This window comes from Globicephala melas, chromosome 18 (genome assembly GCF_963455315.2).
Source record: "Globicephala melas chromosome 18, mGloMel1.2, whole genome shotgun sequence".
Lineage (NCBI taxonomy): Eukaryota > Metazoa > Chordata > Mammalia > Artiodactyla > Delphinidae > Globicephala > Globicephala melas.
In genome coordinates, this window is record NC_083331.1 from 50,372,888 (window position 1) to 50,389,932 (window position 17,045).

The following is a 17,045-nucleotide window of genomic DNA, read 5'->3' on the forward strand; positions in this document are numbered from 1 at the left end:
GTATAACCTTCCAAGACTGAACCAGGAAGAAACAGAAAATATGAACAGACCAATCACAAGTAATGAAATTGAAACTGTGATTAAAAATCTTACAACAAAGAGAAGTTCAGGACCAGACGGATTTACAGGTGAATTCTATCAAACATTTAGAAAAGAGCTAACACCCATCCTTCTCAAACTCTTGCAAAAAACTGCAGAGGGGGCTTCCCTGGTGGCGCAGTGGTTGAGAGTCCACCTGCCGATGCAGGGGACACGGGTTCGTGCCCCGGTCCAGGAAGATCCCACATGCCGCAGAGCGGCTGGGCCCGTGAGCCGTGGCCGCTGAGCCTGCGCGTCCGGAGAGGCCACAGCAGTGAGAGGCCCGTGTACTGAAAAAAAAAAAAAAAAAAAAAAAAACTGCAGAGGAAGGAACACTCCCAAATTCATTCAACAAGGCCACCATCACCCTGATACCACAACCAGACAAAGATACTATAAAAAAAGAAAATTACAGACCAATATCACTGATGAATATAGATGCAAAAATTCTCAACAAAATACTAGCAAACAGAAACCAACAACACATTAAAAGGATCACACACCATAATCAAGTGGGATTTATCACAGGCTTGCAAGGATTCTTCAGTATATGCAAATTAATCAATGTGATACACCACAGTAACAAACTGAAGAAGAAAAACCATATGATCATCTCAATAGATGCAGAAAAAGCTTTTGACAAAATTCAACACCCATTTATGATAAAAACTCTCCAGAGAATGGGCATAGAGGGAACCTACCTCAACATAGTAAAGGCCATATATGACAAACAGCAAACATCATTCTCAATGGTGAAAAGCTGATAGCATTTCCTCTAAGATCAGGAACAAGACAAGGATGTCCACTCTTGCCACTATTATTCAACATGGTTTTGGCAGTGCTAGCCACAGCAATCAGAGAAGAAAAAGAAAAAAAAAGGAACACAAATTGGAAAGGAAGAAGTAAAACTGTCACTGTTTGCAGATGACATGATACTATACATACATAATCCTAAAGATGCCACCAGAAAACTACTAGAACTAATCAATGCATTTGGTAAAGTTGAAGGATACAAAGTTAATGCACAGAAATCTTGTGCAGTCCTATACACTAACAATGAAAGATCAGAAAGAGAAATTAAGGAAACAATCCCATTCACCACTGCAACAAAAAGAATAAAATACCTAGAAATAAACCTACCTAAGGAGGTAAAAGACCTATATTCAGAAAATTATAAGACACTGATTAAAGAAATCAAAGATGACACAAACAGAGGGAGAGATATACCATATTCTTTGACTGGAAGAATCAATATTGTGAAAATGACTATACTACCCAAAGAAATCTACCGATTCAATGCAATCCCTATCAAATTACCAACGGCATTTTTTTACAGAACTAGAACAAAGTATCTTAAAATTTGTATGGAGACACAAAAGACCCAGAATAGCCAAAGCAATCTTGAGGGAAAAAAACGGAACTGGAACAATCAGACCCCCTGACTTCAGACTATACGACAAAGCTACAGTAATCAAGACAATATGGTACTGGCACAAAAACAGAAATATAGATCAATGGAACCAGATAGAAAGCCCAGAGATAAACCCACACACCTATGGTTAACTAATCTATGACAAAGGAGGCAAGGCTATACAATGGACAAAAGACAGTCTCTTCAATAAGTGGTGCTGGGGAAACTGGACAGCTGCATGTAAAAGAATGAAATTAGAACACTCCCTAACACTATACACAATAATAAACTCAAAATGGATTAAAGACCTAAATGTAAGACCAGACACTATAAAACTCTCCTAGAGGAAATCATAGGAAAAATACTCTTTGACATAAATCACAGCAATATCTTTTTTGATCCACCTCCTAGAGTAATGGAAATAAAAACAAAACAAATGGGACCTAATGAAACTTAAAAGGTTTTCCACAGCAAAGGAAACTATAAACAAGACAAGAAGACAACCCTCAGAATGGCAGAAAATATTTGCAAATGAATCAACGGGCGAGGATTAATCTCCCAAATATATAAACAGCTCATTCAGCTCAATATTAAAAAAACAAACAACCCAATTAAAAAATGGGCAGAAGACCTAAATAGACATTTCTCCAAAGAAGACATACAGATGGCAAAGAGGCACATGAAAAGCTGCTCAACAACACTAACTAATTATTAGAGAAATGGAAATCAAAAGTACAATGAGGTACCACCTCATGCCGGTTAGAATGGGCATCACTAGAAAATCTACAAACAACAAATGCTGGAGAGGGTGTGGAGAAAAGGGAACCCTCTTGCCCTGTTGGTGGGAATGTTCAATACAGCCACTATGGAGAACAGTATGGAGGTTCCTTAAAAAACTAAAAATAGAATTACCATATGACCCAGCAATCCTACTACTGGACATATACCCTGAGAAAACCATAATTCAAAAAGACACATGCACCCCAATGTTCATTGTAGCACTATTTACCATAGCCAGGTCATGGAAGCAACCTAAATGCCCATTGACAGATGAATGGATAAAGAAGATGTGGTACATATATACAATGGAATATTACTCAGCCATAAAAAGGAACGAAAGTGGTCATTTGCAGAGACGTGGATGGACCTAGGGACTGTCATACAGAGCAAAGTAAGTCAGAAAGGGAAAAAGAAATATCATATGTTAACGCATGTATGTGGAATCTAGAAAAATGGTACAGATGAACCAGTTTGCAAGGCAGAAATTGAGACACAGATGAAGAGAACAAATGTATGGACACCAAGGCAGGAAAGCAGTGGGGGGGGGGATGAATTGGGAGATTGGGATTGACATATATACACTAACATGTATAAAATAGATAAGTAATAAGAACCTGCTATATAAAAATATATATTTTAAAAAAGAAATCAAAAAAAAAAGTGTGTGTGTTTTTAGTGTGTGTGTGTGTGAGGGGGGCTTGTCCTTAATATGAAAGCTACGCAGAACTTCATACTTGTATACCTAATGATTCTAGAGTTATTTCACACCACCATCATCCACATTCCCTTGAGAGCTTCCAATGAATCCTATTATTTCCATAGTTCTTAAAGAAGAAAGAAGTACCTCCAGGTGCTTTCTCTCTTGGCATCACTTCATACAAAAAAGACTCAGATATATTTGCATTTATGTAAAAAGATATTCAATACAGCACTCTTTGAAGTAGAAATTTTTTTAAAAACCTGGAAATTTAAACGCCCATCAAAGAAAGACTGGTAAAATAAATGACAGCACATCTAGACAATGGCATTTCATGCACAGTATCATGTAGCCATTAAATAAGATGAGGTAGATAGATCATTGTTACGTGTACGAGCATGCATTGCAGGAGCTCCAGGATAAGTGGTTAAGAGAAGAAAGCAAGGCAAGGAATAGGCATAAATTCTACTGAATACAAAAAAAGAGGGGAATTAGTTATGTATTCATTCATTCATATATTCATTCATTTATATGTAATGTCTCTGTAAATGCACTAGTGATTATCCCTGGGAAAAACTAGGGGTTACTGGAGGGTGGAGATCTACTTTTTACGATACACACTCTTATATTGCTTAAATTTTTCACCATAAACTTTTCAAAAACTAAAACAAAAGCTATCTGGAGGAAGTAAAGGCAAAAGCAAAGAGGAAGGGCAAAGCCTGCCTCACTGCCCACCTGATTCACTGCTTCCTGGCCACAGTCCAGCAGCCCGGGGCTGGTGTGATGGGCTCCAACTTCTGTGATTTCTCAACGTGGGAGACACTATGCTTTCTCTCGAGACGGGGGACATCAGTGACTGAGGATGGTTCAGGAAAGAGCCCCTATATCCGAAATGCAGAGCCTCTCCCCACATTCTTTAGAATTTTATCTTCATGCATTATACTTTTTATTAAGGCCCATCTCGCAGCATCTATTTCCTTTTCCCCACAAACTTTAAGAGGTCATCTCTACCTACATCCCCCATGTTCAAAGTAATTCACACGTGTTGCCAAGACTGTGGTCAAAGAAAATGTTTGTGAAGGACTTTTACTCCACATTGAGGACCAAACCACCTTGACAACAGGGGTTTTTGACAATAAACTCTGGGGAAAGGGCCCATTCATTCCTGGCCCTCCTCGCCAATTACCCAGTGAGGAGTCCTTCTGATGCCATTAGCCCTACAACAATTTAGGAAGCATTCCCAGTGTTCAGAGAACCCCTGAAATGAAATTAGACCAGTGTTTGAGCCATACCAAAGAGCCAAGACGAATAATTAAAGGGTGAATGTTTTATTCTTTAGTGTTTAATAGAATACATCACAAGTCACATAATCAATGATTCATTACTTCACACGCAGGGAGGAAAGCAATATTGAGGATTTCTGTTATACAACTGGTTGTGAACACAGAGAGAGAACCAAAATCTCTAGAGCATTTAGATGGTTGAAGAAATTCTCACTTAAAGTTTGGGCATGTCTGAAAAAACTTCCTCAGTTCTTAAAATATAAAAGGATTTTTCTTTTTCTTGGCTTTCTGTTTCATTAGAAAGCCTGATAATTGTATAATGATTTTTTCCCTTTCTCCTTCAATTTTGAGAAAATGGCTCAGTGATATGTATCACCGAGCATATAATATTTTCAACAATTTCATAATCCCAGATAACTCTGAGGGAATCTTACATTGTTTCTCAGGTAAGAGTTTTTCAGATGCCCAGAAAAATTTAAATAACGCGTAATTTGCATCTTCAAAATTAATATCCACAATGGATGTTTTAACCTTTGTCATTAAATGTCACAAATGCTGTTTGAGTGGTCATAAATGAATTGTCATCCTTTGTATTCAATATTAATAGCAAAATTCACCAGCCTATAAAGTCAGAAAGACAGTTGTATAATAGTTTACATTACAATTAATGTTCACGTACCTCAAAACACATTTAGAATTAAAAAAAGAAAAAAACCTTGGAAAAAAATCACAAAATGTATAAGGTGACAAGAATTCTTGGTCAACTAGTTCAGCTTCCTACCACACGAGCTTATACTCTAATGTAAATATTCTGGTTGAATTTCTTCCATCTTAGTTTCAAGGGCCCCAGTAGAGAATAGAAATCTTCAAACATTAATACTTTTAGATGTTTATCATCCAAAACTGTGACAAAGAAAAGTTAACTTCAACATAGCATGTTTCTGGCTCTAGGAAAGCCTATTTTAGGTACTATAGCCACTGGAAACACATGACTATTTTATTTATTTCTCAAGAGATAGATTTAGGTTATCTAAGAAAACTAATTCAGCTTTTAAATGAGTTATAATAAGGAAAAACAGAAAAAAATTCCAAAGGATTTATTTACTCTGGTAGGTTTACAATAAAAATACTCAGTTTACAATTTTGAAATTTAAGTCAACTGAGTAAAGTATTTATGATTTAGATTATAAAAGAAATTCTTAAGGAATTCAATGCCTCCAGTCAATACTGTTCTAAATGCCTGCACTATCATTTATCACTTTTCATGTGGAGTACAAAAATGTTTTTGAATATTAGATTAGAATTTACCATAATTTAAAAAGTAAAAAATTATCAAAGCCTCACCTTACATGGCTTTAATGTAATAATAACATTCCATGGAAAATTCCAATAAAAATTGGAATATGTTATGAGCATGCCAGTTGCCTATTTTGTCTGAGAATTCACAGATTATGCATTTCCCCAGAAAAGCAACAGGCTCCTTATATATATATGGATCTGGTTTGAAAGAGAAGACAATTTTGTCTAGTATTATAAATTATCACTTTGCTATCAATGCAAAAACCAAATCAAACACAAGAATAAAAATCGTACTGAAAGGGAAAATATTTAAGTCCCACACATTCAAGGAATATTTTCCACAACACGTAATTTGAAAAACTAAAATGAACATGGTTCATAGTCTACATGTTTTAAAAAACAGACAATATGTCAAACACTTGGTGCAAAAGCACTGAACATGGTACCTGTTTTTTAACCACCACTGTCAACCATTCTTTTTTAAAAAGTTAAATTTGTTATTAAAATCTAATGTCACTCAGTTGTATTTATGAACCAAATGGTAATTAGAGCCATTACATATGTAAATGCATGCTACGCTGAGTCAGATTAATGCAGTCATAATTTCTGAATAATTTATGACACCCTCCCAGGTTACTGAATGTCTTTGGAGAGCTTACTCAAATGGACGCTCAATATCTCATCCAAGCTCACAGATGACAACCAACACTCCAGCCCACTTTGTAGACCACTAAGGGTCCTTCTGTGGCTCAGAACACATGGTGAATAAGGGACCCAAAAGTGCAGAGGCCAAGTCATCTTATCTCAGTTATAGTATCCACCCAATGTAAAAATGAGTTTCCTACCCAGCCTTTACTTTGGGCTAAGGTAGAATTTGTCATGTATCAACTTCCAACTTTAGAGGGGATAATCATCATAGAAAAAAGGTTGGTTTACCATCTCTAACCATTCAATTCCCAGTCCTTGAGATAATGAAAGGGGTTAGGGAGTACTGCGGGGCAGCAAGGATGTGTGGAGGAGTGAGACGTGCATGCACAAAGCTGTGAAACAGTTCAACTCAAAGTTTTACAAGATAAAACTTTTAAGACTTGGGTGGCAGAGACAAAACTTGAGCAATTTCCCTTGACTCCTGGAGCTGAGCAGATTTAACAAGGCAAATCAGAAATCTCTGAGTCTTGCCATACGTCAGTGGCTTTGATCTGTCCCAAGATGTTCTCAATTACGTGCTTTTTGTTGCACAATCTAACAGAATACCACATAGGGTGCAGAAGTCTCTGTGACACTTACTTTTGGCCAGTGAGTGACATTCCCAAATCACTTCAGGCTTGAAACAGGGGTAAGTTCTGATGTGTTACCTAGCCCGAGAATACACCCAACACATAAGCAAGTGTGACTTCCTGAATGTTTCTGCTTCCCTTACAATTACGGTCTTTGTAATTGTAAAGCTAACTTTACTTTTCTAAACAGGCACCTCCAACAAAAGACCTCAAATCTTTCTCTTCCCCAATTAAAAAAAAAAAAAGAATTGGTGGATTAAAAATACAGGCACCGTGGTTTATGTAGACAATTAATCGACATATTAGTATACAACTAATATCCAAGCAAAAAGTATGGGGCAAACTCAGCTTTATGTATTTTTTTCCTAACCCAATTTCCCAATAGACAAGGATATAAGAAACTCATTGAAACATGTTGCTTTAGTATATACACCATCTGATGCAAGTTACTGGGGGTAAAGACAGGAACGTTTATAGCATTAGTAAATTAATTAAAAAACTAAGTGATTCATGTAAAATGTTTATATATGGTATATACAGATTGGATCACGTGAGTCTAATAATAAAACTGTTCCAATTCTTAACATCTGTTATGGACATATAGTAAGATACAGTACAAGATTCATTTTTAAAAAGAAGAAAAAATAGCGCTAATTTAAACACTGAAAACGACTCTTACAAAATCTTTTAAAAACCTACTTCAAGAGAATGATGCTGAAACAAATGAAAAAGGACAGGCTTCTCCATCATCACAGAATATCCAAAGGAGCCTCACAGCATGAGAGACAAGGATTCATTTCCCTTCACTTACAGTGTAGATACGATATACAGTGGGGATTTATTCCATGTTAGAGTAAAGGTATAAGGCAACCAGGTCTCCTTCTGTTTCAGTTGCATTTACGTGGAACACAATTTTATTGCTCAGCTCACTTTTAAGTACTTATTTGCCTTCATTTAAAAATATTCCACTTTACAGCTGTCTACAGATGGCAGCCCTTGGCGATTCTATTCTCTGCAGCTCTGTCATTCGAAAAGATTCCACCTTAACTTCAAACAACCTGCATCAAAGTGGCATTTTTCAGGTTTGCCCAGAAGTCAACATTGGCTGGGCTTGCAGACAGTTAGGATTTTTAATAAGAGAACTTAAGTCTAAGTAACCTAAATCAACATATTTTGTTCAAGGAAATAGATTTTAAAATCAGGACTTATAATCAACAAGAAAATAAAGTTCAAAAACTAAAACCCTACTGGGTAACTCTTTGGTTAGGTTATATAAGTATCAGCAAAACAGTTAGTTCAATAAACTGCCAGGTGAGAGTAGATCTGTGATTCACCTTTACAAAATGCTTTGCATGTTTTCGTGTGCTATTTTGTTAATGTGCATGTACTCAGACGGACGGTACAAACTTCCAACTTTCAAATAATAAATGAGTATATCCGCTCCTCCCTTCCCACCCCTCCTACCCTCCTTCCTCCCTCCCCACCCCACCCCCCAAGGCTTAAGAGCTAAGGTCCTACTGACAGTCACTGCAATAATACAGGTTTTCTTAATACCCACGACGTGCATTACTACCCCGCTCCGTTCACAGTCACAGCCAGGTGACCTCCCGCAATGCTCGGCGACCTGAGCTGTCATTCTCTCTTTCCCCCTCTTGCCAATAACGGGTGCCATGTCAAGCAGTCGAACCAAGGGCTTCTGGCGGTGAGCCCAGGAGAAAGGGTGCCTCTTCAGGCAGGAGGGGGACTTTCTACAAGTATAAACCACAGACGAAGACCTTTAAATCTGCACAGAAACCAAACGCTCCTTCATTATGCCATCACCATATTCTTCTCCTACTTCTACCTGTAACTTTTCAAAACTTTGTTCATTTATAGTCCCTGAACGGCCTCCGCGGGATCCTAATTCCAGCTCTGGAGTCTTCCAATCAGCCTCCTAAAACTTCACCTTTAAAGAGGGTCAAAAGACTACGCAATAAATGACCTTTCAAAACTATTCCCACACACTGCTACCAACTCTCTCTCTTAAACCGCGAATGAGTCATCAGGGCTTGAGAAGATTTCAAGGAATCTTCTATACACTGGACAGGGTCCAGTTAGGTTCGGAACAATTCAGTCATTCCCAGGTACTAGGTGACTTTGTAGCCACACTGCCCCACTACATCCAGACTGAAGGACAATCCGGGGGAGGGGTGGTTTGAGGCCGGGGGCAGAGGAAGCATGGGGTGGAGAGGTACGTCTGGGCGCTCTCTTTTAGTGGGGTCCAGAGAAGACGAAGAAGCCGAGAGGATCTGTGGCTGCAGGTACTAAAGTGAGGGGTCAGTGGGTCTACCGCAGGTGGGGAACAGGGGAATGGGAGAACGTGGGGTGGGAGGGGAAATCTATAGCCCTTTCCCCGGCAAGAAGGAGAGGGAATGGGCGCGCTGGAGTCGCAAGAGGGTGTGGGGAGTTCACTCCCTGCAGAAGACGTACTCGGTGTAGCTGGTCCAGATCTTGTCCTCGTTCTGATCGGTGCTGCTGGCGAAGGCGCAGGTGCCCGTGGAACTGCACGCCACCATGTGGAAGCCCGACTCGGACAGCTTGTCGAAGGCCTGCTCCAGGAAGTTGAACTTGAGGTAATAGCGCGAGGTGTAGCGCTCCGGAGGCCGGTCGGGGTCCCGGCTCTCGTTCAGGGTATCCCCGAAGACCTCCTTGGCCAGCGATGTCTTGCCGCACACGGTGATGCGCGCCACTCGCCGGAACTTGGCGTCCGCCTGCGCGTCCCGCCCGATGGTGTAGGAGCCGCGGTAGCCGATGGTGATGTAGCCCGAGCGTCGGCTGCCGTCCAACGACTGGGACGGCGTGAGCAGCGGGCCGGCCGCGCCCCCCGACGGGCTGCGGCTAGCCACCTCCAGGGTGGGCGACGGCGCCCCAGCCGAGGCGCCCTCCTGCTGCTCAGGCTCCGCGTAGCCGAGCGGCAGCAGTTCGTCGCCCAGCGAGCCCTCCTTCTGCACCCCGCGCCGCGAGTGCGGCGGCGGCGGCCCGGGGCCGGGCTGCTGGGGCTCCCCGAGGCGGCGCACGAGCTCCGGCAGCTCGAAGTACTCGGCCTCGCGCTGCAGCCGGCTGCGCTCGGGGAAGTAGTCAGGCAGCACGAGCTGCAAGTCCCGCAGGTAATCCAAGATGTAGCGGAAGAGGAAGCCGTCTCGGTCTAGAAAGAAGCGGCCTTTGCTGTCCCGGGCCAGCTCCTGCGGCTGCTGCTGCGTGAACATGCGCCAGAGCAACGAGTCGGGAACCGACACCACCGTGCAGCGCCGGGTCACATACACCTGGCCCCCCACGTTCAGCTCCACGATGTCGGGAAAGAGCGGCGGCTCAGCCGAAGACGACGAGGAGCCGCTGCCGCCGCCACCACCCCCGTTGGGTAGTCCACGAGTGCTGTCCGCCAGAGCCATGGCCAGGAGGTGACCGGGCTAGGGCAGTGGCCGAGAGCCGGGCCGCGCGCCGGATCAGCCGCCGCCGCCTTTCTCGGACGCTCGTTCAGCCCTGCGCCCCGGCCCGCCGCTGCCACCGAGAGCCGCGCGGAGCCGAGCGCACGACGCGAGCGCGCCTCTGTGCGCCCCCGCGAGCGCCGCTGCACTCCTCCCGCCTCGCCCGCGCGCTTCAGGGGAGTGCCGGGTGGCGACCAGCGCGCTGCTTAAGTAGAGCCGGGCGCCGCGGCGCGCAGAAGGCGGGGGCGGCTGCGGAGCGGCGGAGCCTCGCTCCCAGGGCGGGAGGGGGTGGTGGGGCGGGGAATCGATCTGCATCTGAAACGCTGACGCCGCGGCCGGCTGCTGGCTCCACCCCGGCTCGCGCGCCGCCGGGACACCCCGACTTCCCTACCGCCTCCTCGCCCGGTGCTCTAGCCCCTTCCCGCTCCTGCCCAACTTTCTTCCTCTTCCAAAGCGGACAGAACCTGGGCTTGGCCGCTTCGGAAGACGAACCTTCTTTGGAGGGGCAGTCACTGCGCCCCCTCTCCTCCTAACTGCAGCCGGAGACTGTGGAAGGAGCACGTGAACTTTCGGGCTCCCCCCACCCGGGGAGTGGAAGGGCCTGGCTGCCCCCGGAGACTAGCCGCTTTAAACACGCGGCTCGTCTCGTTGCTGAAAGTTCTAGAGAGAGCCCAAAAAATCTGGAGAGGCGGTGGGGCCGCCCCGGCCTGGAGGCAGCTAGATTTTGTTCGCGCGTACGAGTAGCCTCGTAAAAACCCTAGAAACAAAAAGCTAACCTCGGTATCCTGCTATAGAACGCTCTCCCATAGTTTATTTTCTGGGTAAAAAGGCAAACTCATTAGTTGGGAGGCCTCAAAATTGGAGGAAATGGCAAAAGGGGAACTTGGGTGAGTTCAAGGAATGACTTCGGGGCGTGTTCCCCTCCCGGTGGCGGACGCGACCTTCCCCCACTCCCGCTTTTTGGCCAAGCTGAAGGGGCATGCACTGTGAGGCCTAAGGGAAAGCTACGTGTCCGCGGCCCTATCAGCCCCGGGTGAATCGCGCTATGGAACTCGGAGGGTTTGAAGATCAAATATAATTTAGAAAACCTACCTTTCAAACCCTGCGTCTTTATCCTCCCAAAGGTCCAGGCTCACCCGCGGGCCTGGGTCACTCTGTTCAGCCCTTTCCGAGTACCCTCTAGCCTAAGGGTCCTTGTACACTTGAAGGCCCGCTCTAGATCCCTTCCGGTCCTCTCCCTTCGCACTCGTATTCGCCCTTCACAATGCAGCACCCAGGTCTCCGCCGCCGCGAAAGCTTCCCTGACTTCTCAGGTGGGTGGGGCTTCGGATGGCCCCTTCCACGTGCCCTAACGCCCAACACATTCTGACATTACGCGTCTGTGAGTGATTATCTAATCTCTGACTTTGGTAAATAGCTTCCTGAGCACTGCAGAATGAGGACGGAAGAGAGGGTAGTGAAGAATGTTTAGCAATCATCAAGTCAATGGTTATTTGTTGTGCACCAGCTATTCATTCGGCCGCGCCGGGTAGAAGAATAATGTAAGACGGAATAGGCTCCACAGAGCTTTCCGTGTAGCCTGGTAGGCAAGGGTCAGAAGTCTGAGCAGTTATCAGATCGGTTTGAAGTACAGACTGTCAATCAGTATAAATCAGGCGAGATCTTTGTTCTTGATAATAATGTTTCACCTTTTGTTTAACTACCCGATGAGCTTTACAGTCTCCTCATGGATGTGTGTCATTTTTACTTTGAAATGTTTATGTCTGCTGAACAGTTATCCATGTCAGTGTACTGAAATAAGATCAAGTAAGACCAGCTCACTTAACTGCAAGTACAGATTGTGATACTGAATGTATTTGACCACTCTTTTTTTGTTTGTTCTTTGGTATAAATAATAGCTGACACAAAAGTTCCAAGTTCCAAAGCTGAATTTCTAGGCGGCTGGGCTACTACTTGTAATATCAGTGTCAAAGCCCTAAAGAAACCAGTCTCTTTTTTTGTAAATCCAAGAAAAGCCTTTTTCATATCAATTCCGTACATATTTTTGTATCATTACTTTGTTCATCATATCAGCAAATCCTGTCAGTTCTGCCTTCAGAATTCTTCCAGGCTATTAACATGTTTCACCACCTTCCTGCCATCACCCAGGACAAAGCCACCCATCACCTCTTGCACTGGCCTCCTAACTGCTTCCACCTTTGCCTCCTACAGTCTTTTATCACCAGAACAAAAAGAGAGATCCTATTATAACCTAAGTCAGATCATGTCACTGTGTCCAAAGCCCCTCTCTGGCTTCCCATCTCACCAAAAGTAAAAACCAAAGTACTTTCATTGCTTACAATACTCTACAAGATTGGAGCTGTCCCACCAGAACCTCTTAGACCCGTCCCCTGCCACTCTCCCAGGAGCTCCATGCTTTAACCACATTGCCCCCACCCCCTACTGTTTGCTCAGGGCCTTTGCACTCCCTGCTCCCTGTGCTGAAAGACTCACTTCCCCTCCCCCTCTTATCGTCCTCATCTTGTTCAGGTGTCTCCCTTCTCACCTTCTTCAGCCTCTGCAGCAAGACCTTCCCTTGATCACCCTATTTAATATAGCACAACTCCGCCCAAGCGGCATCCATTTCCCTGCTTTAGTTGTTTACTGTTTGTTTCCCTGCATTAGAATAGAAAGTCCAAGAGAGCATAGATTTGGGTTCGCTTGATTCATCACCACATCCCCAGTGCCTAGAACAGAACTGTCATATAATAGACATTGGATAAATATCTGTTTCCTACTTGTTTATTCCACCAATATTTATTAAAGGTCTACTACTAGGTTCTAGGCAACATGTTAAAAAAAAATAATCTCTGCTTTCTTGGAGCTTCCAGGCTTGTGAGGGAGACAGATAATAAATATACAGATGAGTAAGTCTACTTCAGGTAGAGATAAATGCCATGAAGAAAATAAAATTATGAAATGAGATAGAGGGACTGAGTACAGGGATACTAGTTTATATAGACTGGCTGGGAGCCTCTCCACGAAAGTGGCATTTGAGCTGAATAATAAGCAAGAAAGCCATGAGAAGTTCTGGAGGAAGAACATTCCAGGCAGAGGGCAAAGCAAGTGAAAGGAGTTTGGGTTAGGAATGATTTGGGTACATCTCACAGTAGAAGTCTGTCTATTGTATCATCTGCTTGTATCTCCAGAGTGCCCTTGAAGAGATCAGCACAAGCTCAAATGTGAGCCATACTGCAGGCCTAGACACTACCTTCATTCTCCATCACTTAACACATTCATCCTCCATAGGCTGGTCTACTGCAGGAAGCCATCAGGATTTCCTTACAGAAGTCTCAGTTGTGCATGAGAGGAATAATAATGAATGAAACAGGTGATGTGAGACTGAAGGAATAATTTTCTGGTTAATTTGTATGTTCTATTTCCTGCCTACTGGTTGGTGTCATGAAATTCAAGAGGAAATAAAACAGGGAACTTTAATGCTGGGAGTTAAAGGCCTGAGTGTTTATAGAGGAAGGGAGGGGCCATAACTCTTCAGCTTCTTCAATAGGTTAAATATGCTTAATTGTCAGAGGATAAGGGAGGATTTGGGAAGCCACTAGCTCTGTGTCTCATCTCAATCCAGCTTCTAGTGATGGATACGTTGATGGTCATTGTTTCTTTTCAAGTGACTGTGTACTTTCCTCCATAACAGACAGCTGTCCTTTTATCCTAAAGTGTAGGGTATTGGAAACATCTCTGGACCTACATTCTCATCTGATTTGTATCTCTTCCCCACCTATTGCCTTCCAATCAGCTTCCCACCCTACCTCCACTGCACGTAGTAAATATTCTGAACACGAAAGATTTAAGAAAAGAATGAGGAAGACCACAAGAAATATAAAGTTAAAAGGGGAGGAAGAACTGGGGTGAAATGAAGTGAGTGCCTCTGAGGACTGAATAAATTTAATGTATGTGAAAACGGTCTGTAAGCTGTAAAACACCATTCAAGTGTCAGAATCAGTATTTTCTACTGTCTATCATGCTTGACAAGTCTACTCAGTAAATACTGAATGAATAAATGAATGGCAGAAACATTAAAATGAATGCTGTGAGGAAAGGGGAGAAGAGACAGAATCAGAAATTGTCCCAAGCAAGTGTTTAGCTCATTCATCTTCCTCCCAATATGTGTGAATCTTATCTGTATGCAGGCTTTAAAAAGCATTGACTTTTTGCATTCAGGGAGAGAAAAGAATTAGATACAGAGAGATTAAATAACATTAAGCTTAAATGAACCAGGGGGTAAAATGATCTTAATGAAGATCTGGTAAAAGATATGCCAATAACTAATCTTTAAAAAAGAGAGTGAAAATGTTATGTGAGGGACATTGCCGAAATACTAGGTCTAGAAAGTAAATTCCAACATCACTATTATATGATTTTTATACCTAAGAGAACCAAAAATTAATAATGTTGGAAATTTTTATTTCCATATCCTTATAAACAGTATCTGAAGCTTTTCCAGGAAACAGGTAATAATATGATAGCAAGCATTTATATAGCACTTACTATGTGCCAGCCCAGTTAATAGAACTATACGAGTATTAGCACGTTTAATCTTCACGATAACTCCATGGGGTTGGTACTGTTATTACCTGATTTTTAGAAGAGCAAATGAGTGGTGGAGCTGGGATTTGAACCCAGGCGGTCTAACTTTAAAATCTGTGCTTTTAAATACTGTGTGTGTGTATGTAACTATGTATATAAAAACACTTCTATGAATGCTTTATATGTAGGAAAGAAATAGGTTCTATGATTTTCCCCACTTTACAGATGATGAGCCCAAGGCAAAGAGAGGTTAGGTAATGTGACCAAGATAATGCAGCCATTTAGCCCTGCTAAGCACAAGAATGGTGTCCTAACGTCCATGGACTTCTGATCTACAGGATTGGTAACCAGAAACTCAAAGTAGCTACTGTGAAAGAATTAGGATTAGGAAGGAGTTAAATCCTTGGCTCTCGTTTCTCCTTCTATCGATGGCACAATCCTGCCTCAAGTAAGAATCTCCAAGGACATACTAAGCCCACAGACAGAATGGACACATTGTTGTCCTACACACAATTAATACATGATTTTACTTCTGGCTCTCTAAAATACCATGATGCTTTACAAAGCACCAGGTTTGTGGTATGTTTACTCAGTTTTATTCTGATCTCATTTACTGTGGACTAGGATAAAGTGAGTCCATGGAAACTGTTGAGACCTAGGTTCTAGTATTCAAAAGCAAGTAGTATCTACTGGTCTTCTGGAGCTTGTAAAATTGAACAAATGTATTCTACTGTGGCGTTAGATGTCACACTGAGCACAAAAATAACTGGCCCTCATGCACATGGGTGATTCTGGAATTTCTGACAGAGGCTAATTATTAACATCACTGATGTTTCATGTGAATCTGAGGGTTTTGGTTTCAAATTGTGATATTAAACCTAGAGGTTAATTATAAATGAGTTATCACATGGTATTCTAGTGCTTCACTGTTTTGAGGGCTTTCATATTGTCAGGTTCACTTGATGATCACAACTTTGGAGGATGTTATTCAACAGTGTCACAAATGAAGAAAGAATCTCAGAAAGGTTAGTGACTGACATTGCCTCTCAGGTAGCACCAGAATGCAAATGGTGCCTTTCGGGTAGCTGGGATGCAGTGCTGGGATGCAAATGGATGCTTCCTGACTCCTCGTTCAGTGCTCTTCAAACTCCTTAGCAGCCCTATCAAATCTGCTCCATTAATACCCCCAATGAGGGCTGGCACTCAGAATAATCACCTTGGGGACTCTAGGCTTATTTGAGAGATGTCAGAATCACCCACCACTTTTGGCATATCTGTTTAGGAATTTTCTTCAGGGCTAGTTTACACAAGAATAGTATTTCATTAATTTACACCTATGCCAAATTTTGGGTTGATCACTTTTTACAAGGCTGTAATACAGGGCACCACACTGCAGGACACACCCACATGCCTGAGAATAATTAGGACAAAGCCAGTTTTCATGAGTGTGAAACTAAAGTAATGATTATCAGACAGTCAGTAAAGACTAGACTATCACCTTTTGACATTGGGTTTTAAAGATCTCATCCCTGGAATTCCCTAATCAGCTGAATGGCATTGAGTTTAGGTTACTCAGAAAGAAGAAAGGCTGATTCAACTTCAAAGATTTTAATATGTGGTTCCAGAAAGTCTGCATATTTCACTGTGTGTATGTATGTAACTATGTACATAAACATTTTCACATAATGGGCAACTACTTATGTAATTGTAAGATCATTTGTTTGATATAATTAAGGGGGGGAAAAACACCTTTCCCCAGTTTGCTTTCCAGAAATATGCATAATATTTCACAGTAGGGAAATGGCCTCAAACTATGCTAAACTTTAAATTTATATTACATAATAGGATTTGTTTTTAGAAAATAGGTTTCTTTTCCTACAGTAAAGTATAGATGAGAAAATCATACACATTGGAGTTGGATGAACCTACGTCCTTCTTCTGGCCTTAAAATCTAAGATACTGGGTGAAGTTATTTAAATATTCTGAACTTTAGATCTTTATCTTATAATGGAGCAAAAACACCTGTTTCATCAGACTCCTGTGAAGTTAAATGAGATGATATAAAGCATTTCATTTCACACTGTCCAGCACATAACAGACACATCATAAACATAAGTTTCTGCCTCTACCCTCCCACTCCCCCGTTTCCATTGACTTCTGTAACCCAAACAG

General features: G+C 42.4%; 1 protein-coding gene across 1 annotated transcript; it reads right to left on the reverse strand.

Annotated features, from left to right (window-relative positions):
• Positions 1-4,273: 4,273 nt before the first annotated feature.
• Positions 4,274-10,498, reverse strand: KCTD12 (potassium channel tetramerization domain containing 12). The gene has a single exon (XM_060287912.2). It carries the CDS (start codon positions 10,251-10,253, stop codon positions 9,273-9,275), a length of 981 nt encoding a protein of 326 aa, XP_060143895.1. The 5' UTR covers positions 10,254-10,498; the 3' UTR covers positions 4,274-9,272.
• Positions 10,499-17,045: the final 6,547 nt, after the last annotated feature.

Excerpts from the sequence above, each read along its gene's own strand:
- KCTD12 (XM_060287912.2), bottom strand. The coding sequence starts at position 10,253 with ATGGCTCTGGCGGACAGCACTCGTGGACTACCCAACGGGGGTGGTGGC.